The sequence below is a fragment of the Tenrec ecaudatus genome, chromosome 5 (assembly GCF_050624435.1).
Source record: "Tenrec ecaudatus isolate mTenEca1 chromosome 5, mTenEca1.hap1, whole genome shotgun sequence".
In the NCBI taxonomy this organism is placed as follows: Eukaryota; Metazoa; Chordata; class Mammalia; order Afrosoricida; family Tenrecidae; genus Tenrec; species Tenrec ecaudatus.
This window is the reverse complement of record NC_134534.1, coordinates 19486541-19511876: the sequence shown is the minus strand read 5'-3', so window position 1 is coordinate 19511876 and position 25336 is coordinate 19486541. Positions and strand designations below refer to the sequence as shown.

Here is a 25336-nt window from a genome sequence, read left to right as displayed (position 1 = left end):
GCGGGGGCGGCACGCGTGGAGACCAAATGAGTATATGCTCATGTGCTTTCTCAGGCCTCCGTCCTGAACCAGGAACCATGGAACAGGCTGGCGGGCAGATCGGGCTCAGAGAGAGTCAAGATTTGTTGAATCATGAATGACGACTTTTCAGCTCTAGTGGAAGGATCAAATATTCTCAGTTCATAACACTGCCAAACCCATCAGGATGCCCGCAACTGTCAGCAGGCCAGGGGCCCACAGGCTGCAGCCGGCGGCCAGGAGACTTGCACTACTCACCGTGAGGTTAGCTAGGATGGCTTTCGGGTCATCTGTTTAAAAAGAGGAGAAAAAGATTTCAAAGAGGTGACGGTCACATTGAGAGGAATCGTTTTCATGGCCAGGGACTCAGTGCTTTCGTGTTTCTTCCCCCAGAAGGGCCACCACTGCAATGCTTAAACACCTATGTGAACATATTTAAAATATGGATGAACTTGTATGTGGTATTTAATGGCTCTTTGAGTGACATGCAGCTAAGCCTGTGGACCAAATCCCTAACAACATCCCGGCTGGAGCTGGGTTTCCCCTTCTGGGAAGAATTCCTGCTTTGGCAGCACCGGGATTCTGACGGCAAACTGTCTCTTCACATTCTCCAAATGGTCTCTCGGGAGCCTGGTCGCGGTTTATTTGCAACTTAACTTTGGGAACGCAACTGGTCATCAAGGACTCTTCAATGTCATTTTCTCTTTATCTGCAGACATAGCTAGGAACCCTGGTAGTGTAATAGTTAAGCGTTCGGCTTCTCACCAAAAGGTTGCTGGTTTTAACCCACCTGGTGGCTCATAGGAAAAAACCCAGAAGACAGTTTGCTCCCGTAAAGGTGGTGGCCTCAAACACCCCAAAGGGCAGTTGAAGTCTGCCAGATGCGGGTGTTATAACTCCATGGAATGCAGTAACAGCAGCAATTACGGAGCTACGGACCTCTCCAGCCATATGCATATGTGTGAGCCCGTTCATTTTTACTAACAGCAAACAAGGATATTTTTGTCAGTACCCCCAAACCATGTAAATGCTGGCTGTGCATAAACTGTGGGTAGCAGTCTCCTATCCTAAGGGCCCCTGTGGAAAGGAGTGTGGGGAAAGGAGGAGATTGCAGGTTGATTGGATTTTGCTTTGTTTTCCAATCATTTGCTTGAGCATATCATTACAGAAACAGCACAAAGGAAAGCAGCGTTCAGGAGAGAAGCCAAATGCCGTAAGGTGGTTGGCCCTGGGTTGTGGGGACCAGTGGAGCAGGCCTTGCCGACAGCATGGGATGCTGTCTGGCTGGTACCGGCGCATAGTAGGCATTTGTGTTAACAGGTTTGATCAGATTGATTGGAAATGTATAAACAAATTTGCCTTGGGGGAGACATATGCACACCCCAAAGACACTGCCCAAAACATTAAGTTATAGAACTAAGAATTCTGCAGCTAAGTTGTAGATTCCATCCGACTTCACGTTAGGTCCATCACTTGTGCAGGGAAAGCAAGGTCAGTAAGACTGGTGAGCGTCGGGCATGAATGAATTGACACTGTACTGTGGCGAACTTCCTACCAGAGCTGTGCAGGCACTTACACTGTGGACACTCACACTGCCTCGGCAGCAAGTAGTAGTACTCCTCGCTCAGAGTACGGGCATTAAGAACCAGGACACCGGCAATCTCATTGAGCAAGGCACCATTTCAATCTCCTGCGCTCTCTGGCCTCGTAACCATAATCAGGACGGGATGAAACAGAATTCAGTTCATGTTCTTTGATAAGCAGCATGGGGCCATCTAGAGCTCAGATAAACCCCTGAGGCTCACTCAAACACACTCAAGGCCACGGAGTCAGTTCTACTCACAGAGACCCTCGGCAAAAGCCTCATCTTTCTCCCATGGAGCAGCTGGTGGGTTTGAACAGCTGACCTGGTGGGTAGCAGTCCAATGGGTATTGGACATTATGGCACCTAGGCAAATTCTCGATTCCATATTAAAGAGGCCAATCCTTAATCCTGAAATCCTCTCCTGTGCTCTTGATATGTGAGGAAGAGGCCCCCCTCCACCCCGCATAACATGGAGGATAAGAATCAACAGGTTGGGGTTCAAATTCCCAGCTGTGTTACTTACTACCTGTTGAATTTCGAGCAAGTTACTTCACTTCCTTCTGAACCTTGATTTCTACTCTCTGTAAAGGGCAATAATATTCATCAGACAGGCTCTTTCTTAAAAGGATTTCAATGTGATTTTTTATCTAGCTGAAATAGTGATGTAACTAAAATTTCATCAAAACAGCATGTGTATATCTTGGACCATGTGCTGTGCATGGATCTAAATTTAATCTAACGTATGAGTATGCATACAAGGGAGCTTCATAAGGTTCACTGAAAAATGGAACCCAAAGATCCTTGAATTCGGCTACAAACTTCTGGAAGCCTCCTTATGTAGAAAGGGTTTTTAAACTGCTGAATATTTCCTTGCTGGAAGTTACGATATGTTGGGCCCAGGGACGTTTTCACCCACTATGAAAAAACCTCCTCAGTACATTTGTCTACAAGGCCTTTCCAAATAAACAGAACCATTCTCCATTAGCAAATGCAAAAACCCAGAGGTGCCCTGGTCACTTGACTGCATCCAGTCTGTGGCACGGGCTGGGCCCCCTCAAGTGACCGAGAAGAAGAAAGGACACTGAGGACAGGAGAGAGCACACAGAGACACAGCACAAGTGGCCTGTAGGAGAACCTGGAACATTTCCCAGTTGCACTGACTTAGGAACGTCATTTAGGAAAACCTAAATTTGCAAAAATTTACACTTGATGCCAAAGATTTCTTATTCCCAGGGCTTGTTTCAAGATGCAGTATCTCTAAAACTATGCATTCTCCAATGCTAGGCAGTTGGCACCTGAAACATCTTAGTTAACAAATCAGTACTCTGTCAGTGGCCCATCATCACCATAAGCAGCAAGATTACTCCTGTTAAACAATTAGTCCAAAGAATTAAAGGACCTTACAAACCTCAATACACGAAACTCTGAGACCCAAAGAAGTACATGGTGACGGCGACCAACCACTCTGGCTGTTCAGAGAGGTACCACATTAGAAAGGTGTGAATAGAGTGGGAGGAAAATGTGGACCGAAACACAAAATGCTACAAATGGCCAGGCTTACTGGTCAGATAGAGACTAGTGTGGAACCCCTGAGACTATGGCCCACAGCCACTCTTCAGGCCTGGAGTTTGACTCACCCCTCAATTTTCAATCAAATAATAGACTGATAAGACAAGAAATAACACTAGGGAGGGACACACTCCTTAGGACAAGAAACTATTCAAGACTGAAGGAGGAGCATGTACCCAAGAACCACGTTCAGAAGGCAGGAAGGGCTAAGAGAGGAGGAATGGAAACGGGCAGCACAGGGAGAAGTGGGGATGAAGGGTGTTATGTTGCGGGAATTACAACCAATGGCATGAAAAGATGTGTAAGAATTCTTGAATGGAAAAGCCATCTGTTCTGTGAAGACTCAATACACAACAAACGGTTAAATTTTTAAAAAAATGGAAGGGGAACAGAGCAACAAAGTTCAGAGGGAATACCAAAAATAGACTGTGGAGTCAGGGCACGGCACCCCATCAGACTTGACCAGAAAACACTTCTTAAAGGTTAACAAACAGACCTTGAACTATTTACAAGCTTTTCATTTTTGTTGTTTTGTTTTCTTTTGTTGCTTATTATCTCTGCAGGTCTATCTAGAGAAGATAGGCGGGATAAACAATCTGGAGGAGAAAACAGTGAGACCAATGGTTCCATGGGGACATGGGAGAGGGAGAGGCAGGGGAAAGGAAACGGGTGCTAATAAACCCAGGGGCAAGAGAACAACAAGTGACCTAAAATCGATGGCGAGAAGGGTGTAGGAGACCCGGTAGGGCTTGATCAAAGGCAATGTAACTGAGGGAAATTACTGAAACCCAAATGAAGGCTGAACATGATAGTGGGACAAGAGGTAAATAAAATAGAGGTAAAGGAAATAGAGGAAAGAACTAGGAGGCAAAGGGCATTATAGAGGTCTAAATACAGGCACATACATATGTAAATAGATTTATATATGATGATGGGGAAATAGATCTATATGCATATTTTATAGGTTTAGTATTGAGGAAGCAGATGGACACTGGGCCTCCATTCAAGTACTCCCTCAATGCAAGAACACTTTGTTCTATTAAACTGGCATTCCATGATGCTCATCTTCCCAACACAATCACTGAAGACAAAGTGGATGCATAAGCAAATGTGGTGAAGAAAGCTGATGGTGCCTGGCGATCAAAAGATATAGCATCTGGGGTCTTAAAGGCTTGAAGATAAACAAGCGGTCATCTAGCTGAGAAGCAACAAAGCCCACAAGGAAAAAGCACACCAGCCTGTGTGATCATGAGGTATCAATAGGATCAGTTATCAGGCATCAAAGAACAAAAAATCATATCATTTTTGAATGAGAGGGAGTGCAGGACCCAAACCCATCTGTAGGCAACTGGACATCCCTTCACAGAAGGGTTGCGGGGAGGAGACGAGCCAGTAAGGACGCAGTACAGCAACGATGAAACATACAACTATGCTCTAGCTCTTTAATGCTTCCTCCCCACCACTATCATAATCCCAATTCTACCTTACAAATCCAGCTAGACCAGAGGATGTACACTGGTACAGATAAGAACTGGAAACATAGGGAATCCAGGACAGATAAACCCCTCAGGACCAATAATGAGTAATGATACCAGGATGGGAAGAGGAAGGTGGGATAGAAAGGGGGACTTGATCACAAGGATCTACATATAACCTCCTCCCTGGGGGATGGACAACAGAAAAGTGGGTGAAGGGAGACATCGGACAGTGTAAGACATGAAAAAATAGTAATAATTTATAAATTATCAAGGGATCGTGAGGGAGAACAGGGAGGGAGGGGGGAAAATGAGGAGTTGAGACCAAGAGCTCAAGTACGAAGTAAATGTTTTGAGACTGATGAGGGCAACAAATGTACAAATATGCTTGACACAATGGATGGATGTGTGAATTAAGATAAGAGTTGTACGAGCCCCCAATAACATGATTTTTTAATTAAAAATAAATAAAAGGAAATGAAACCAAAAATAAAAAGAATGGAAAACTATTACTCCTGTTTATTTTATTTCTAATCTTTTCAAACAACTGCCATCTTCCAACGCTTTAATATGTTTCCCTCCTGGGGAACCTTCAGGGACGAAGTGTTCTGCTGAGCTGTCATGGATAGCTGAAGGGTAAGACCTACCCTCTTGTTAAAAAGCTTCTTTCTTGTAAACAGAAGTTCCCGATTTTAAATATCCTTCAAATTAAGGACATTTTAGCATGATCAGAACAATAGCAAACACTTTGTGAGGCTGCTAACTACTAGGAAGCATTCTCATGATAGGTACCGGTTAATGTCCACGATGCTCTGATCATGCCCATTTGTCAGATTGTCCAACTAAGGCTGAAGGAGTTTAAATGAGTAAAGGTCGCTCATCAAAGTAGAAGACAGAGCAGAATGGGTCCATGTGGAGTACGGTGCTGGGGAAGAATCAGGAAAGCGCCAGGGACCGCCAAAAGCACGAACAGTTGTCTTGGAAGAAGTAAAGACAGGAGGCTCCTTACATTGGATATGAGGGCAATCTGGCGGCGACATCTGTCATCCCATTGATCGCCAGGCTTGATTCGGCTGATCTGGGGGGCTAGGCGGGTGTCCCGTTCCTCCCTCACCGCTCCATGTGCATCCCTCCCGAAGCCGCATGCTCCGTTGAAGAAGGCGACCTTCCTCCCATAGAAGGAGGACCGTCCTTCGGTCAAGGGTATATGAATAGCTACGCTCCCCTGCTAGAACCGCCAAACAGGTCTCAAGAATGCTCCTTACAGGTAAGAATGGTGAGATCTCACGTACTTTGAGAATGTTGTCAGGAGGGACCAATCCCTGGAGAAGGAGACCAGGCTTGGTAAAGTAGCAGAGTATCAAAAACAATTTAAAAAGGAAGACCGACAACAAGAGGCATGGACACAGCACCTCCAACTATGAGTTCAAACATAGAAACAATTGTGAAGATGGCACAGGACTGGACAGGGCTGTGTTATACATAAGGTCCTTATGAGTCAGAACTGACTCAAGGGCACTAACAACAACAATACCCTAATTTTGGAGACACAGCCTTACTTAATCCCCTAGAGTACCACTATCACAACTCAGTATTTTACAAATCAACTTACATTTAGCGTTATTGCTAAACTTGGAACGGATTCGTCCTAGAGATCCAGGCACTAAAATAACATCATCCACATTAGTCAGGTAATTGCTCAAGAACTCAGTTCTATCGCATGTGACATCTTCCATTCCTGCGGGGAGGGAAAAAAAAACAACACGTTGAAAATACTTAAAATTAAAATCTTAGTCCAGGCACTAAAGATTCTGGACCTTTCGCTGGTTTTTAACAACTTCATTGAAATTTCCTTCTTTTTTGAGATTTCTTAACCTGACTTTTATCATTTCTCGATGCTTTCAAGAGAATTTGTCACTTGGCCACCTCATTTTGCAAGCGCCAGAAGACTGATAACGCAGCCCCTGTTGGTCATCTGAAGTCATTCACCAGGTCTGCCAAGGCCAAGTAAGCGCGATTGTCAAGGATCATCTATTTACCCAGTCATTATGAAAAAGATCTATTTGCTACAAGAAAATTTTAAATTGCTTCAAAACTCTTCCCAGCTGGGGTGGTGTAAACAAACGGAACAGACAGTTCTGTGTGTCGTTTACAAAATGTTATTCTCCAACTTGCTCTCTAATGTGTCTCCTGTCTTGAGTTCATAATCACTAGTCCCGCACTCTCTCCACTGGTGGCCTTGGATGTTACTGACAAAGCAATACTGGCCACAAGAGGTGGGGGTGGGGGGAGGGGGGTGGGAAGGTCACTTCCTACACCATCCCAACTGAGAAACAAAATAACCCTGACAAAAAGTTGTCAACAATGTACTAAGTCAGAACTGAAGAGCTGGTGGACAGGACTCAAAAGAGCAGCCATGGAGTCAGTTCCAACTCACAGTGACCCCACAGGACAGAGAAGAACCACCCCCTTGGGTTTAAAAGGCTGCAGATCTATATGTAAGCACACTGCCTCCTCTTTCTCCCTCAGAGCTGCTGGCGGGTTCAAACCACCGACCTTTTGGTTGGCAGCAGAGTGCTTGAACTACGGCACAAGGCACAAAGTTACCAGGAAATGTTTCTAACCAGTAAACATTCCTCCTCTCCCCACCAAATGAATTTCTTGCTGCCCCAAGGAAAATTGTTTGATCAATATTTTGTTGAGTTTTGTTCTTTAAGGTAAGAATCAGAGGCAATAGACACTGGGTGTGACATGTATTGCCATTTTTCTAAGTTTACGTTTACATGGAACTATGAAAGTTTAAGGTGAAACAAGAGGTTAGATGCTTGCCTACTAGCAGGAAGGCTAGCAGTTCAAACCCACCCAGAAGCACCTATCAAAAGTTTGGAGATCCACTTCCAAGAGCCCCAGCCCTAACGATCCTATGGAACACAGGTTTACTCTGAGCACATGAGCTCCCCACAAGTCAGAATCAACTTGATGGCGACGGGCAGCCACCGCGGGAAGGTTTCAAACTGTCCCTTGGCGATATCTAATGGCAGGAGTAGCCACTGCCCCTGTGAGTTTCTGAAACTAGCTGTTTAGGGGAGTAGAAAGTCCCGTCTTTCTCCCGAGAAGTAGCTGGTGGCGTCGAACCGCTGACGCTGCAGAGAGCCGCCCAACTTGTAACCACTGTACCACCGGTTTCCTCTGAATAGTCTCAAAATGGGGAAAATTATTTTGTAAAGGAATATCCTAAAATTATAAAATAAGCAAACCCAAGGGGCCTTCATAAAGTTCTTCGCAGGAGTTGCGGCGGGAGTGGGAGCGTGGATGGAATTAAAAGATCATGATATTTTTCCAGAAGCTTTTCCCAGAATCTTTGCAGCCCTGGTGGTGTCGTGGCTTATGTGCTGGCCTGCTCATCACAAGGCCATTGGTTCAAAACCACCAACTGCTCCAAGGGAGAAAGATGAGACTTTCTCCTCTCATAAAGCTTTACCGTCTCAATTGCTTCTCGACCTTTTGGCTAAGATCAAGTGCGAAGAGTTACAGTCTCGGACACTGTACACAGAAGCAGTTAGTTCTACCCTGTCCTATAGAGTCGGGCTGAGTCCAAACTGACTCAAAGGAATCTGAGTTTGGTTTGGGTTTTGCGCAACCCAGAGTAGCCTGGATCTGGAAAAATTTAAATCATTACATCCTGGGACACCACATCAGACCCTCTGTATTGTTTTCCAATCTAATTGGAAGGAAGAGGCGAGAGAGAAATGTAGTCTGACTTTTAACTTTGAAGCCCTCTGGGAGACAAATAAATGCACCAGATGTCCCTGAGCACTACTTATGAGGCTGAGCATAATTCGAACTCCCTGGCCCATACTTTAACACAAGACCATGCTGCCTTTTAAGAAAGAGATGGCCTGGCCTGGCCTGCCCAAACAAAAAAAGAGCCACTCATGCAGAGTCGACACATGGGCAAGACAAGGTTTTAATCAATCAGCGCCGTGACACGGCTCCAGTAGACTCCATTGCACGCATCTACTTCTTTGGTCCAGCAAGTGACCGCATGCTCCCGGGCCCTCGGGGCTCCTTAAACAGAATCAGCTGTGCTGTGTGCTCCGCATTCCCTGTGCTGTCAGGGGAAATGTTAAGTCCAGAAGCTGACACTTAAGCCAGGTGTACCCCCATTCCTGACAGAAGCATCACAGTTCCCACTCAAAGAGCCAGCCAATTTCCCCTCTCCCAAGCCTTCTGCTAGAAGGCAGCGCCCCAGCATTCCAGGGCCCCGACTTCACTCTGGTCCTCTAGAACTCAGTCTCTATTCCCGGGAAAAAAGAAAACTCACTGAGGGTCCCTGCCCCAGCTCTACCACCGAGTAATATTTACGATGCTCTCGATTAACACAAACAACAGAAAGTTCTATTTTAATATAAATTGGCTTAGAAAAACCATGAGGTGGAATTGCAATTCAACACCACACAGTAGAAATCATTGCTTCTTACTGCAGCATGGATCTCTCCCGGCTGGACCATAAGTTCCCAGACAAGAAGCCTATGTGCCTGCCTCCTTATCATATCGACATGGATTTTGCAGCCACATCTTTGGGGATTTGTCTTACGACCACCTGATAAGTCACATCCACCGGAAAAGCCGTCCGCATCCCAGCAAATGGCCCTTGACACTCTAATAAAAGACGGATTTGTGTGCAGGAAGCTTTCCTGGAAAGAAGAGGAAGACGCAGGTTGTGCCTGCTTTTGATCAAATTGAGTCCCTCGCAGACTTCTGAGCCGGGACTTGGTGACTGCTTCTCCCACACCCCGACAAAGGAAGGCCAAAGCTCGGCTCAGAGAGCAGCGTTCCTTCACTCAACCCCCTTTTCCAAGTTCCACAGACTGTGGATGGCTCCATTCTCCCAGCAAAGAAACAAGGCTTTACCGTGATCTCCCACAAAGATGACGTTTACACAGCGATGCAGCTTCAGTTGTTTCAGTCCGTCCATTAATTGCCCCACGGTTTTGTCAATGTCCCTCAGAGGGTTTGTCATCTGAAAAAAGAAGCTAGTTAGTCCCTAGAGCTTTCCCTTCCTTCCCCTTTCCGTTTCTCAGTTTCTCACACGATTGTCTTCTACCCTTGAATATTCGGGGGGGGGGGGGGACGGTTGGGGGAAACAACAAAAACAAACAAACAAAACAAACTTCAGGGCCCAAGGCAGAGCTTTGTCTGAGATTGCCTGCCATTCTTAACAGGAATTTGGCCTCACCATTTTCCATAGCATTCCTTCCAGAGGATTAAAATATCTCCTTGAAGTTTCATTTTGATTTGAAAGTAACAAATACTAGGGGCTTCAAAACCTTTGGGAAGAAATCCCATTGTTTTTTACTTCCACTTTTCCAGGAACCTTTTTTTGATGCCCCCTTGCATTACATAGGGATCTTCTTTTTCACAGACAAAGTGGCCTTCTTAGATGATGACAATGTGCTTTCAAGACAAGAAGGTTGAGAGTAGCCGAAAGTCAGACAGTTTGAATCCTCTTGTGCCCATGGTGAAATCACATGAGGATCTGAATCACAGCCTGAAGAGGAAGACCACGTAAATCAAAAGCAGTTGAGAGGATGCAAAGGTAGCAGCTACAGGATGCTGAACTAAGACCCCATCATTACAATGCGATCCACCCAAGGTTTCCAAGAACTCCCCCAGGGATCTCTGGAGAGTGGATTCTTGACAGGAAAGCCTCAGCTCTAAGAAAGGAGCCGTGTCTTCAAATGAACTCCTTCCTCTAAAAGATTGAGACATTGAGCAAAATGGGAGGCTACAAAAATTCTAACTTAAATGAAGTGAACCATTAAGTTTGTTCTAGAAGGTTTCTGATTTAGCCTTAAGAAGAAAGGAAACTCAATTCCCTGTAAAAAAAAAAAAAAAAAAAGAAGCAACTTCAAAGCCTCAGAAACATGATCCAGCTCTCCTTTTCTTGCTGCAAATGGAAGCTTGTAACCATGTGTGCGCTCCTACACTCCCACATATGGGAGGCTTCCTTTAGTCTCGTTTCCAAGTGTGCCACGGGAAGGTTTTCCAGGCAGATAAATAAATAATGGACCATACTTTCAGATGAAACTAACAACCTCGCTACAACCAGGCACAAACACCCAAGATGACTGTGCTAAGAAAGCACGAGCTCGCACGTCATTTTGCTCGGACGCCCTTTATCTTCCACTAGGGTCTTCTCAGATGAGCAAGACCTCTCAACACACAAGATCATCACAGAGAGATCAGGTGCAAAGTATTCCTTCAAGACGAGCCAGTATTTCAGATCCTCCTGGAACGCGTACTCCACAACTGAAAGTTACAGAACGATGTGCGAAGTGTAATTTGAATGGACTAGCAGATGCGTCCAAGCAACATTCACTTCTGAGAAAACCCTGTTTGTCTGAAGTTGTTTGGCTTTATTCAGAGTAATCCCAAATGCACAACATATGTTGATCCTTGGCCAGGGCTTCCTCTGCTTTACTCAGCAGGGCGACTCAAGTAAGACAATGCTGTGCCTTCTTCTAAGGAATCAAATCAGACCATCGTAAATAAGACATTTCTTCAGAAGTAGCTGGTCATTTCAGGAAAAGCAACAATGCATAGGAACTAGAAAGAATCGATTACTCATATCACTGTGAGAAGCAAAAACACACAATGGTTTCTGGCCATTGTTCTCTTCTTCTTGCTATCTCAGCTGTCCCCTTGTGCAGAATCTAAGAACTTTTTTGACCTCTGGAGGTACGGACCATTCAGCGAGTTCTATCCTACGGTGTCTTTGCATAGTGCCAAGCTGGGTCATCTTCCAGACATGGCAAAACCAACAGCATCATAACATGTACACTAGTCTAAATGTTAATACTAGTAAGGGGACAGCTAACTCCAGAGAACATAGAAGATCTTCCTTCCCAACCCACCCCCATGGCCCCGGCCCACCCCCTGCCTTTTTCTTTTTCTTTTTTTTTTTTGTCTCAGAGGGCAGGAAGTCTGAATCAGTGTTAACCTCTGAAGTGCCAGATTCTTCTGGATTTGTAGCCAAAGACAACACACCAGAATTTTTCTAAAATGTATTCATTCAGCAGATTGTCAAGCCAAGAACCGAAGGAAACCGTCGTTCAGGCCTGCCCGCCACAAAGCTTGGGAAGAACAGATAAACTTACTTTGTCCTGACGAGCTTCTGCAGCGTAACGATCCATCCTATGAAATGCTCTTCTTCTTTTCTTGAGAGGAGCAATTGGTCTTTCCTGTCTCCTCTTAGGAACAACTTTCCTCTTAGGTCTCTTAGCCGGAGTAAGAGATGAGCCATAACTACTCTCCTGTACTGGCGGACAGAGAGGTCTGGGCTCAGAGGTCGTCTGTCCCTCTGGGGCAGATCATTAAGCTCACGCTTTGCTACCTGGGGTCAGCAGAGTCCTGGGCAAACGAAGGCTCCTCGGGTGAGGAGAAGCTAGCCTTCGGGGTGACTTAGGCACTCAGTAAAGAGAACTCTCCCGAATCAATCTTGCCGCTGCAATCACAGCTTCATCGCTGAGAACAAGAACATAGTTCACGAGAACCCAGTCACTTGCGGGCTACGAGCCTACTCCTGGGCAGACTGGCAGATGCCCTGGAGGGTCTACACTCCCTAACTCTTCCTACAGGAGCGAGAGACTGGTCTTGGCTTTGAAACGTTCTCCGTGTACAAAATACTAGCTTAAAACAGAAGCAGAATACTAGGACTTTAGTCACTTCAAGGTGACAATGAGGTCCATGTAGGGAGGTTCCCAATTGGAATATGGCGGGCATCTATTCACACCCCCAAAGCAAGGTCACCTTCATTGACAGATATCAGGGAGGAAACTAAAAGGCCAATGAGGCAGGGAAGCATCGCAACCTTTCTCAATCATGATAGGACGTCACAAATCGGGACTTGTAGGTTAGAGAACTTCTAGAATCCTGAGAATTTCGCCTTCTAGTCCAGAGGAAGGCCAAGCCAAGGGATGACCACAGGTCGAACCTCCCTTGAAAATTCTCTTTGGAAATTAAATTCAAGTTAAAAAGTCCTCGAGTTCTCTTGGCCTTGGTATGCAGACCGAGAGTCTGCTTACATGCTATCAGAAACCCCATACAGGGGTGTGGGAGAGGCAATGTTATGCTTTTTAATTTTTTTCTTTAAATTTTAAATCCAGACAGCAGTACAGGCTGACACGGACTGGGAGTAAGGGAGACGGCCTTTGGCGCCTTGTCATTGCTGGAGGACATCAGGCCCCTGATTTGCTGATGGTGCAAAGGTGAACTGAAGCCGCAAGCTCTGCTCTCTAGCTAGCTGACTTCTCGAGGCTGACGGAGCTGTTCAGCAAGTCATTCAGATGCAAGGCGGCCAGGCGGAGTAACGGGTTAGTGGATCCCGAGGGGGGCTCGGGCCATGCGGTCTCGCACTGTTCCCAGGCAAAGCGACGGCAAAGGCACTTCCGTTTCTGTCCCATCCTCTCTGTCCCGCGGAGCGATTAAAAGGCACCGCCCCACAGACTCTGGTTTAGTTTGGCTTTGGTTTCGCTTCGAATGCTTCGAGGTTTAGGCAAATCTCCATGGAAGAAGCAGCAGAAGGAGGAAGAGGGGCTTCCGTGACATGGTCACTGAACACATTCCGCTAGCGCCCAACAGACACTAGGCCTGTATGTAAGAGACCTCAACATTCCGGGAGCCTCCAAGGGGAGCGGGTTAGAGGAGCAGCAGGGGGGGCGGGGGGGGGGGTTAGCCAGATGGGTTTTCATCCAGTGATTATATGGCGCGGATTTCCCCCTTCCAATGTTAGAGGTGGACGAAAGCAAAGTTCTCATCAACCAGCCATACTTTAGCCTGCCTTGAAAAGAGTTTAGCCTGCGGTTATTGAGGATGGAGAGGGAGAGGGGCAAACTGCCCTGCTTTTCACAAGGATCCTTTGCCAACTGAAGCTAAGAACTAGCCAGCCAAAGCTCTGCCTCCAGACCTGGAACAGCAGCCCAATGAGGGGGTCACAGAGAAAGCATACAACGTAAAAAAAAATAAATAAAAAAAAGATTGTGCCAATAATCGAAAGCAAGCTTAGTTTTGGAACATTCACCATTACACTATGAAACCAGGAACAACACAGCATTTCTTGACGCTCAGTCTCAAAAGTCTGGTCGTCTCAGCTTACCGCCCTCGAGCATATTCAGGAAAAAAGAAAAACAATGCACAACGACAAAAGCGCACGGCCCACAGGTCCGCTCTCTTACTGTGGCACACAGCATTTTGCTAGAAAGAGTTATTTTGATTAAACGTCAAACACAAGGTATTTTCTCATTTTCTTTCATTATAAAATACTTTCAAATAGCCTTTCCGTTTACATAACCTGGACACATGCCACAAACATAGTGCCATAAGCTAGTTGGTCAGCTGCGGAAGAGAAAGTTTTGTCCCTCTGCTTTGGTCTTGTGTTTTAAATATGTACACTATCTTGATTATCTTTTTCCTGAAAATAAGATTTTAGGAACCAGTGAGAAATGGTTGAAACCTGGAAACAGCCTTTGTCTTATGACAAGCAATTGCTCAGGTTCACACCATCAAAGACATTCAAAGGTATCTAAACAAGAGTGTCTTACCCAGTGGTTATCATAGAACATATCTCTGGCTACAACATACAGTGATATTGAAAAGCATCACCAAGGCTTTACTTCAGAATACCACGGCAGGGGACTCCGGTTTGATTTATGAGCTGCCCTGGGCATACAATCATCAATTAAGCAAATTAAAACATCCAATATCGTGCTTCAGTTAGTTATGGCTCAGTATTTTAAGGAATTAAAAAAAAAGGACTGTCATTTCATTTCTTCATTAAGCACACACACAAATAAGCCATTACAATTCATTATACACATTTGAAATCCAAAGAAGCTGCTTAGGAAAAGGCCAGGTGTTTTTTATCATAAACATAACATTTTAAAGGAAATGAAGTTCGTGACAGTTATGCCACATCAGGATTGTGAAAAATCCAATTCTGACACCAAGAAAACGTCAGTATCGTTGGAACATATGTACTGACTGGCTGACCGCTTGGTCAAGCATATAGGTTGCAGAAGGACACCTTGGTCCCAACAGGAGCAATCTCATCTGGGAATTGAAGGTCCAAAGCTCTGTCTCCAAGCTTACCACTCCCAGCCACATGACCTGAACAGCCCTCAAACCTCTCAAAATACCTCTCTCCCTCCTTTTTTTTTTTTTTTTGGTTAATCATTTTATTGGGGCTCAAACAGCTCCTATCACAATCCATACACACATCTGTTGTGCCTAGCACATTTGTACATACGTTGCCATCATTTTCAAAACATTTTCTTTCTACTCCAGCCCTTGATATCAGCTCATTTTCCCTCCTTCCCTCCCTCATGAACCAACCCTTGATAATTTATAAAAGAACCAGTATAGCTCTCTCTGTCTTGCCTGCCTCACTGGGTCTTTTAGGAGATTTTATCACCAAAGTTGAAATTTAAATCGGGTGCATGGAACTGCTCGACTGTGTTTTGTTTTTGTTGTCTTACATTTTTTTAAAAAGTGGTCCTTGTGTTCGCTTTAGATTAATATTTCACAGTAAAATAAGATGTGTTTCATGTAGGCAACTATGTATCTCATCTATCACTTTTGTTTCATAATCAACAGCAACACTAATTGAACACCAAAGGGCTAGAGGAAAAGAGGGCTGGCCTCAAGTGAACCCCCTCCCCACCCCTGTGATTTAAGAAAAACTAAGAATAGTTTTGTGTAGACATTAGTTTCTAGTGCTTAAAAACCAAATCACCACAGAACTGGTTATTTTTAGACCATGTTAAAAGTACTCAGAAAAAAAAAATTTTTTTTTTAAGTACTCAGAAAAACGTATGCCTCCTCAGTATTTACGAGTTTTATGTAGACATACGACAGTTTTCTCAGAAGTACTTAGACCAAGATATGTCTATTTCTCTAACTCATCATTGTGCAGAGCACAGTGAAGTGAGCGGTGGTCAACGTTTGTCATAGACTATTAGAAGACTGGAGGTTCCATCAACCAAGAGTCTTTTCGTTGTTTTGAATGTAAGTTCTCATCCAAAAGCAAGTGTTAGGACTGCTGTAGACCTCACCACCTATTAAGAAGGATGAAAGTCCTTTAAAATGTGCTAAGGTTGACATGTGCAAAGTCAACCATGTTTCCAAATAAGTTCAGCTTCCCTTCCAGAAAGATTCCATTTCGATGATGGAAAAAAGAACATTACACACAGTTCTTAAATTTAAAGTTACATTGGACATTGCCTGGCACATAGGTTGTTATCTACTATGATTCCTGAGTATTGATCGATGCTGTTAAATAGATTTATTAAATAGTGTATTCCTCTCAATTTAGAGTTCGTTTCACTTTGGGGGGAGGGTAATGATGAAAAGGTTTACATTTTTTATTGTGTTCATTGTTTCCCAGGCATAGACATTTGTCAACGTTTATTAAATAAAAGTGCCCAATGCTTTAAGATATGGCAAGTTGATTGGACTTGCTAAAGCTACTTCACATAATCACTCTGAGGGAACGAAATGTTCATTGTTGCCCATTGAACCTCCAGATTCCTCTGCCACCCACCTTCCACCTGATGACTGAGCCCAACTGGGCTGGGAGACACTTCAGTTCCCGTGCACACCGAGCTCAGGATACGTCTCAACACCAAGTCGATCTGACAAGCAAGTCCGTGCAGGAGGCATGGGCAGGCTTCGGACTTTTTAAATGTTTAGTCTTGTAATGATTGATTAAGAATAAACCTTAGAGAGACAAACTGTCCACGAGATGCTGCAGCAATCCTGGAATGAGGCCCGGAGACCGGGGAGCCTGGGAACACAGGTTCTCCTCGGGCACATGGGAAGCTACTAACCTCAGAACCAAAGGGGCCGTACTTGTGTCCGGCGAAATCAGGCTGCTCCGAGTAGAAGGCATAGACAGAAGGCCTGTGGGGGAGCCAGCGATCAGATTCTCTCCAACAGCACCCACGACAAAGAACAGCAACTATCTTTACACACGTTTAAAAGGCAGTAATCTCCCAACCACTATTCTTTATCTAGTGGGAAACTGTTCTCTCCCTTTTTACTTTATTTCTTTTTAGTCTATTGCTTCCACAATTACCAGCCTCTCCTTCCCTAGCCTCACTGTGGAACTGCCTTTTACCACCATCAAGAATCAAAAACCCCAGAAGTGTCTACCCAAGGGCAGTCAGGTCTCTGATCCTTAAGAAAACAGAGCCTAGTCCAGTGATAACTCACATGGGACAGTCAATCCAGAGGCTGAAGAATGACTCCTGCAAGGTGAAACTCAGCCTTACTGTTTCCCTAATTCTTGGCTGGTTCCCTTATCAAAGCCAAGAAAACAGCCTGAAGCACTGATACCGTGCCTAGGATTGATGGTCGCAGTATCCATGTAATTCGACGGTCCCCAATAACCAAAGTTCCTTGCATCTTTCTGAGAGATGTAAAGCTTACAGGCAAGAACCATTACAGGTTTCATAATGGCAAGCCTTGGCTGCAGCTCTATCTCACAGTCCAGGCAGTTGGTCACCAACTCTGGCCTAATTGGAAATGCACTGAAGGCAGCAGGGGGAAAGGTGGGAGAGGGAAATCCCAGATACCTCTCGTTGTCTGGCAGGGTGAGCCACTGCAGGATGGTTAATATTCTCCGTTCGTGCGGGATGACCCTGCAGGGCAAGAACAAGCACAGCGTGTTGTTAAGTTGCATCCCCACCAACCCCAGAGGTTGAGTGCTGCCCTTGTTGCACACAGGCCAAGGGGAGTTGGTCTCCCACAATCTGTTTTCACTTCAGAGCAAGTAAAAGGCCCTCTTCAGCCTTGAAACTTCCGTTTCCATTTGCAACATGTTACGTTGCCCAACCTCTGCCACAGAGATGGGATTGGAAACTCTGATTCAGAGTCAAAGGAGGTGCCTGCCTTGCCGATCAGAGACTGATTCCACTCCGGCAGTTGGATGTGGCGACAGGGACCTTGGGGCTCAGAACCACAGCAGATCAGTGGGGAAGGCCATGAGCTTGACCACAGGCTGAGCAGCACGCAAATGCAACCCTGTCATTGACTTCTGGGGGCTCCTGACCTAGAGTCACAGTCAGTTAACTCACCAGTGCAATAAATATTGTGTCAAAGCCCACTGGCCAGCTCTGCTGCAGGGAACGCGTCAGATCAGTGTTTTGGACAGTGCCTGGTAGATAGTAAGTACTAAAATACTAAAATTGGGAGAAAAAAACCTAAAACCTTATTTTTAATGAATTAATTTAGTTAATTGTGGCACCGAAAATGATTTAACCTGAATCTGTCTCCAAAAAGTCCCTTCTCAAAATAAAAATAAAATAATAATAAGGGGTTAGGAAAGGTATTCATGAAATTCTCTTCCGGCTCTATAAAAATCAATCAAGAAGAGGCACATATAATTATGGGACTGGCAAAAAGGCTATAATCTTTGTCCACAATGACTTTTGTTTAAGTCTCATTCTGCTGTTGAAATATAATTGCCCTACCGCTGGCACTGGTTTTGAGAGTCCTGGGTTAATGCGATGGTTCTGCATCCTGGACTGACTTCCGTTAAGATGCTCAAAAGCTGTGGGCTATATTTACTCTTTGGGGAACTCATGTATTCTTTCCCAAGAAGGAGTATAATGCTCTTTATTGACACACGTCCAAGACCCTTCCAAGACCAGAGCGTTAGAGGCGTGTTCACGAAGATTCAAACTAACACCAGCTTACTGATGGTTAGTACAAATAATGCTGGCTTTGGGGCAACTTAGTTCATCTGTAAGTCTTGCTGAACTTTGGCAAGCAAGGAAGGAGAAAGACAAATTATCAGAGTCATTTCAGATGGCTAGAGTTGACAAGAGCTCCAATGGAGCAGCCTCTGCCATCACGACCACCACCCACCATCCACCCACCACTCACCACCCGCCACCATCACCACCATCAGTTCCACCACCATTACCACTGTCACCACCACCAGCACCTACCCACCATCTATCACCACACCACCTCCACCACCAACACTACCGACACTCATCACCATCACCACAACCTCCACCACTATCACTACCACAAATACCATGTCTACCATCAACACTACCACCAACCCACCCCTGCCACTCCATTTGTCACTGACTGACTGTGAATTTGTCACTCTGCTCGCCCCTTCCCTATCTAGAACTGTAATAACCAGGAAAATCAGGTGTAGCATAAAATTAGTCCTAATTTAAATGCAGTCAGATTCCACTGAATAAGGGGGGGGTCCTGCTTATTGTCATGTCTAACTGAATTATAAGGAGGCATAACAAAGCCACGTTAATCATTGAAGCTATTTCATTCTTCAGCCTTAGAAAGCCTCTGCATCTGAATAAAATAATTAGATATTTTAAATTCTTTCCTAACTTAAAAAATTCAAACACAGTTGCACTTTTATTTTGCATTATTTCACTACCGACGTAAAAGTTTCTTTTTAAAGTAATTGGTGTTAAGTTTCAAAGGTGAGACTGTGATAAACCCACGTCATGTCAGTGGGAAATACAAGCTAACAGAATTTGAATCAAGCTCTGTATAGGATGGGGGTATTTGATCGGTAGAGGGTAGAAAATAAAAGAGTAGCATCTCCAAGGTCAAAATCGCCAGATTTGAATCCTTACCCCACCATGTGCTTGTAATGAGGCTTTGGCAAGCCCCTTACCCTTCTAGTGTCTCTATAAAATGAGCAGAATAATGATGATGATCTCATAAGATTGTCAAAAAGATTAAAGATTAAAGGAGACATAACTGGGCTTGATATGCTTTAAGCTATTAAAAAATGCTTGTTTTCTTCACTACATTCGAGATTCGCCCACCAAGATAACTCGTTCATAAAATATCCATGTTCAAAGCATATTATGTTCAAGGCATTTGTATGAATAACGATACAAGATACTCCTACACCCTGCTTCCCCCAGAAAAATAGGATGGCGGAATTGCTTTCTTTTTCTTGGAATGATAAGGAGGCAACTATCATTTGTGGGCTGAACAGGAGAATGGTAAGAACCGAAGATGAGGATTGTGAACCCTGCCAGTCCTTGGGTGCACCGAACCACTCCTGATCTCCCTGTTCGGAGGTGATCTCTAAGTTCCCTGGAAATTCTATATTATCATTAAGAATGGCTTCCAAGACCAAAACTCCACAACCCTTAGCTGCTAATATCTGAAATACAATACAGGTAGAGCATAAGCACGTCTGTCCAAGGAAGAGTGTGTGTCCAAACGGAAACAGGAATGGGGCCCCTGTTGTTGGACTTTCCATTGTAGATTGACAGAAGTTGTCATGAAACCAAGTACACTGGGGCCACCGGGTTGATTTTAACTCAAAGAGACCCACGTGACAGAGTAGAGCTACTCCACAGGGTTCCTTGACTACAATCCCTATGGGAGCAGATCCTTAGAGCCACTGGGTGGGTTCCGGTTAGCAGCTGAGATCCTTGCTATTGGTTCTCCCAGGGCTCTTCCCAAGTGCATTAGGCATGAGGGTGGAGCTGGGGGGTTAAGAGGAAAATGGAAAGCTCGATGAACTACTTAGTGGTAACAGGAAAGAACATAATCCAGGGCACATACAGAGACACTGTCTAGTCAATATTGAAAGAGATAACGAGTAAGAAGACAAATACCACTTATTAATTGTTCCGTGTACCAGGTACCCCAGTGAACATTTTCAATATATTCATTCATTCACTCTTCCCAATATTCTATAATGCAAATGCTATCGTTCTAATTTAAGGATGAGAACATTGGTGCATTGGGAGATTAAGTCTCTGCCAAGGTCATCCAGCTAATGAGCTGAAGGGCTGGCATCAGAATTCATCTGAACACTCTAATAAGCCTCCCTTCCATCTTGTCAATGCTGACTCACACAACCCCATAGGTCCCTTCTAATGCCTCTGTAAATTGAGACGCTTAATTACCATAACCTCCTAAGATTGTTGGAAAGAGTAAAGGAGATTGCACAAGAGGGCGTGATCCACTTAAAGCCCCTGTGGGTTTCTGAGACTAAATCTTTATGGGAGTAGACAGCCTCCTCTTTCTCCTGCAGAGCTGCTGGTGGTTTTGAACTGCTGACCTTCTGGTTATCAGCCTAACACATAACCACCAGACCACCAAACACTGCGACCTAGTGGGAATTTTTGCCTTTAAGCAGGAATTAACATGAGAGGCTATAATGGAACATCGGCTAAGGATGATTTTTAGAAAGAATGGCCATCATCTACACAGAATAATTCCAAGGCAGAAGGACAACTGCCCTTTAAAAAAGAAAGGGGGAGAGGGGGAGTGGGGAGAGATGGTCTTCAAAGTCTAGGTTTGTAGTTTGGATCTGATTTTAAATTTAAATATTTTCCAAAGGTATTCCGTGTGGATTTGCTTGTTCTATATTCGATGAAACAACTGGAAGTATTGTAAGATTTTTTTTAATTAAAAGGAGCTTCAAAACAAAAAAGGGATCCAAGTCACTTCCAAAATATAGAGAGAAAATCCTGAGAAGTACAGCAATGCCGGAGGCGTCTTGGGAGAGCACAAAAGCCACCTTCTTGCAGGCGTCTGAAATGGGTGGAGAAATTGCCATTCAAACGAGAACACTGTGCCTTTTCAACGAAGCTTTGCAGTTTCAGGGGGGTAAGGGCAGGCACTAAGTATTAATTATGTTGTTGGCTTCTCTCCATTTTGCTAGCCAAATGATGTGTGGAGAGCAGAAGAAATTGCCTCTATAAGCAGCTTTGGCAGACAGGGGTTAAAATACATGTGTATAGATTATATAGATGAATGCATACATTTAAATTGGTAAGTCAACATGCCATTGATGGTACGCAGTGTTCTTGCTAACATATCTGTCCCTCGACCCCCTAAAACCTCTTCAAAGAAAACTAAAGCTGTGCCTTAGCTTCAAGTCATAAAACCCAATGGCAACTGAGCTCTTCAAATCCGAAACGGCGACTTTCCTTTCTTACCCAGAGGATGCTGAGGGCACTCGTGCTGTTCCAGAGCACGGGAATGTGCACTCACTCCCATCACTCCATGACACACTGCCAGAGCTTCACTCAAATCACGCGCATCTTTGGCATTTGTTCACCAGCCACTCCCACCCGCAGGGAGGTATTTTTGTAAACAAGCCATGCTATTTCTTTCTCTTTTTTTAATCATTTGATTAGGGGTTCATACAACTCTTATCACAATCCATACATACATCAATTGTGTAAAGCCCATTTGTGCATTCATTGCCCTCATCATTCTCAAAACATTTGCTCTCCACCTAAGCCCCTGGCATCAGCTCCTTGTTTTTCCCCCTACCCATTCCCCGCTCCCTCATGAACCCTTGATAATTTATAAATTATTATTTTGTCATACTTGCCGACATCTCCCTTCACCCACTTTCTGTTGTCCATGACCAGGGAGGAGGTCACATGTAGACCCTTATTATCGGTTCCCTCTTTCCAACCCACCCTCCCTCCGCCCTCCCGGTATTGCCACTCACACCACTGGTCCTGAAGGGATCATCCGCCCTGAATTCCCTGTGTTTCCAGTGCCTATCTGTGCCCGTGTACATCCTCTGGTCTAGCCAGATTTGTAATGTAGAATTGGGATCATGATAGTGGGTGGGGAGGAAGCATTTAGGAACTAGAGGAAAGTTGTATGTTTCATCGTTGCTACATCGCACCCTGACTGGCTCGCCTCCTCCCCGCCAAGCTACTTCTTTTAACAGCAACACACGGTCAGGTGTCTAAGGAATAAGAGGCAAATATGAAAACAGCTTTAGTTGTTAAAAATAACAAAGGATGGCAAGAACATGTTGGTGGGAAGAAATTCCTCATGAAAATTGAAAGAGATCCCCGTTCTTATGAAAAAACCTTAAAAATTACCAACGTGCTGACACTTTCAGTAGGTAAACTTCGTCTTTAGGCTGTTTTACGAACAGTCCAGAGTTCGGCAGGCAAGTGGTGGGAAATCAGAGGCTGCCCCATCCCCACTGCCAAGAAGGTCCAATCTCTATACCACTCCCTCAACCATCCTGCCTCCTGCAACCACACTGGCTTTTGAAAGCTATGAACCCAAATAAATCAACCATGCTGTAAAGAAATCTATTTATAAAAATCCCCGGCGGCACTCTGGGTAGGTGGTGGGCTGCTAACCACAAGGTCGGCCGTTCAAACCCACCAGCCAGGCCACAAGAGAAGGATCAGGCCGACCGCTCCCTTTAGTAAAGATTTACAGTCCCACGGGGGCTTTCAGTGTCAGGGTGAACTGGCTGGGTGGCCTTGGTGAACGTGTTTCTAGGAAATGAAGATGCAAACTACAGCAATAAACAGAGACTCTAGAAGAGATACACATGGCCTGGGTGGCAGGTTACCAAAAAAAAAAACCTAGTCACAGAAAGTCTAAAGGATGACAAGAAGAGCAGCCGATTCTTCCTGACTTACACGCTGCTAAACTGAAATGGCAAAGTGGGGTGGGGGGGTCGGGGGTGCGGGTCAGGAAAGAGGAGGACTTGGAAGAAAGGAGAAGAGGAAGGGCCCTTGAAAAAGCACCTGGAACATTATTTTCGATGTATGATCTCCCAAAATCCTGACACTTTTACATTTCACCAAAAAGGAAACCGACCTTCAACGGATGTGTCATAAATTCGCGAACAGTCGTAAAATGAAGGTAACTTACACAGGCCAGAAGAATGTCCCAGCTTTCACCCCTTGCTTAGTGGCTGTAATCCATAGCTAAGGAGGAAAACAGAAGAAGCTTAGAATACATGTTTTGAAACTATTTACATCTGTGTTTTGGTCAAAAGAGAAAAGGGCTTTAAAATGCACTAGATCAGCTCACTTACATCGTACCTACGCCCCAATCACACATGTCACCTCATTTGCGACCTCTTTTATTCCCACATCTGGAAACCAGAATCAGCATCTCCATAACCATTACTCATTATGTTTTATGCCAGCGTTCTCAAAAGACTCCCTGGGATTCCAATGGCATATATGGTTCGAATCTTAATTCACCTGGAGCATCTCTCTCTTCTACCCCTGACTTTTCTCATCATTGTTTTAGATTTCGTTTGTGTAACCAAAGGCTGCTCATGAAGGCATCCAGGAGGGGACCACAAGATAACTAATGTCTTCAGAGGCGACCTCGATTTGCACAGCAAGACCAGCACCCTCGGAGCCTGGACCTCGCTTTCTTGTTTGGTTTTGCACCTATGAGGAAAAAGGAGACAGGGTCCATCCTGAATCTGGATTTTCCCTGGATCTTCCAGCAAATGACATTTTACAAATGGATGGATCCAATAAATTGGGCAAAACAACTATTTCACGAAGCCTTTTGAAATTGTCTTTGTTATGGTGTATTCTATGGGGAGGCAAAGGATACGTTGGTGAAGAACCTGGCTTCTGCATCCAGAGAGGCTGGATGCTGAGTCTTATCCCGGTGCCTGGCTAGCCACATGTTCCTCCCACAAGTTGGATAATCTGTCCGTCACTTTCTTTTCAAACAGATCACACCAGCCAGCACATAAGATTATTGGAAACTTTAATGAGCTCTGACATATCAAGTGCTTACCACAGTCTCTCAGTGTTCATTAAACACTCAATCGATTTTAGTCGTATTATTACACAGGAACAAAAATAAAAATAATCTAGTTGTTCTAGGAACATGAAAAACGATTTCTAGAAAAGCCAGTGTCTCCTCACACAGAAACGTGCAAAAGAGAACTTCATTCACATTAAGGAAGAGAACGCAGGCAAACACGAGAGGATGGTAGCTGATTTGTTCTAAGATCCAAACAAAAAGGGTCCAAGATCGGCCGGTTATCTCTTTCCAGTTCAGTGTTCTTAGATTTTGAGACTGTCTTGGTGCTGTGAGTTGTGTAAGGGGGTAACTTAGAGATCTGCTGCACCCAGGAATCTGGCCATGGCTGCAGAAGGGCCTGGGGCATCGAGCCTGGGAGAGCTCGGTAAGAGTCTAAGGAGCAAGCGCTGTGTGGTTGTAACTGCTGATCCTTATGTCCGTTTCGGTGCACGCTGATCCCCATGGGACAGAGTAGAACTGACTCGTGGGGTCTTCCAAGCTGTTCTCTTCATGAGTGATTGAAAATGTCCATGAGTTGGTGAGTGGCACGTTCGTCATGGGACGGATGATGCAGCAGCTTTAGCAATGAGCTCGCACGGAGTAACCATTGGTAAGACGGCGCAGGACAGCGCAGTGTCTCATTCAGCTGTGCATCGGCCCACAATCTAACCACAGCACCTAACAACAACAGTTGTTATGCGAGCAGACCACCAAGTCTTTGGCCCATGGAGCCGCCTGGTGTTTCAGACAGTCCAGTGTTCAGTTACTAGGCAAACGTGTCATTGTTGTGCCTCTGGAAGTTCCCAGAGCCAAGAATCGCAGCTGCTGTCAAGGGTCAGCAGGAATGGGGCGGGAGCGCAGCCTTGGCAGACCCATTCAGATCCAGGCGGCTGGTGGACTTCACCGGTGTGTGGTGATGGACTGGAGCTGGCTTACCAGAATCTCTGCAATGCATTAGAGAGAGAACGGACTCGTCGTTCTGAGCACACTCCACTTGGCATGGTCTAACACATCCTTATGCTTCAAGGGCAAGCTCTGGCCAGCTGTGGTGTCCCCGGCCCAAGTGGTTACAAAA

The 25336-nt window shown here is 44.9% G+C and overlaps 1 protein-coding gene across 2 annotated transcripts in view; it reads right to left on the bottom strand.

Moving 5' to 3' along the window:
- The window catches only part of ENPP2 (ectonucleotide pyrophosphatase/phosphodiesterase 2), an 87626-nt gene that overhangs the window by 29397 nt on the left and 32893 nt on the right, over positions 1-25336 (bottom strand). The window contains exons 9-15 of one of the 2 annotated variants that reach the window (XM_075549332.1): positions 23359-23414; positions 17280-17345; positions 16533-16605; positions 11808-11963; positions 9562-9670; positions 6260-6385; positions 277-308 (exon numbers count right to left, since the gene is read on the bottom strand). In XM_075549332.1, coding sequence (XP_075405447.1) covers positions 277-308; positions 6260-6385; positions 9562-9670; positions 11808-11963; positions 16533-16605; positions 17280-17345; positions 23359-23414 — 618 coding nt within the window. The remainder of the gene's footprint in view (positions 1-276; positions 309-6259; positions 6386-9561; positions 9671-11807; positions 11964-16532; positions 16606-17279; positions 17346-23358; positions 23415-25336) is intronic. The other variant, XM_075549333.1, reaches the window with a different exon arrangement.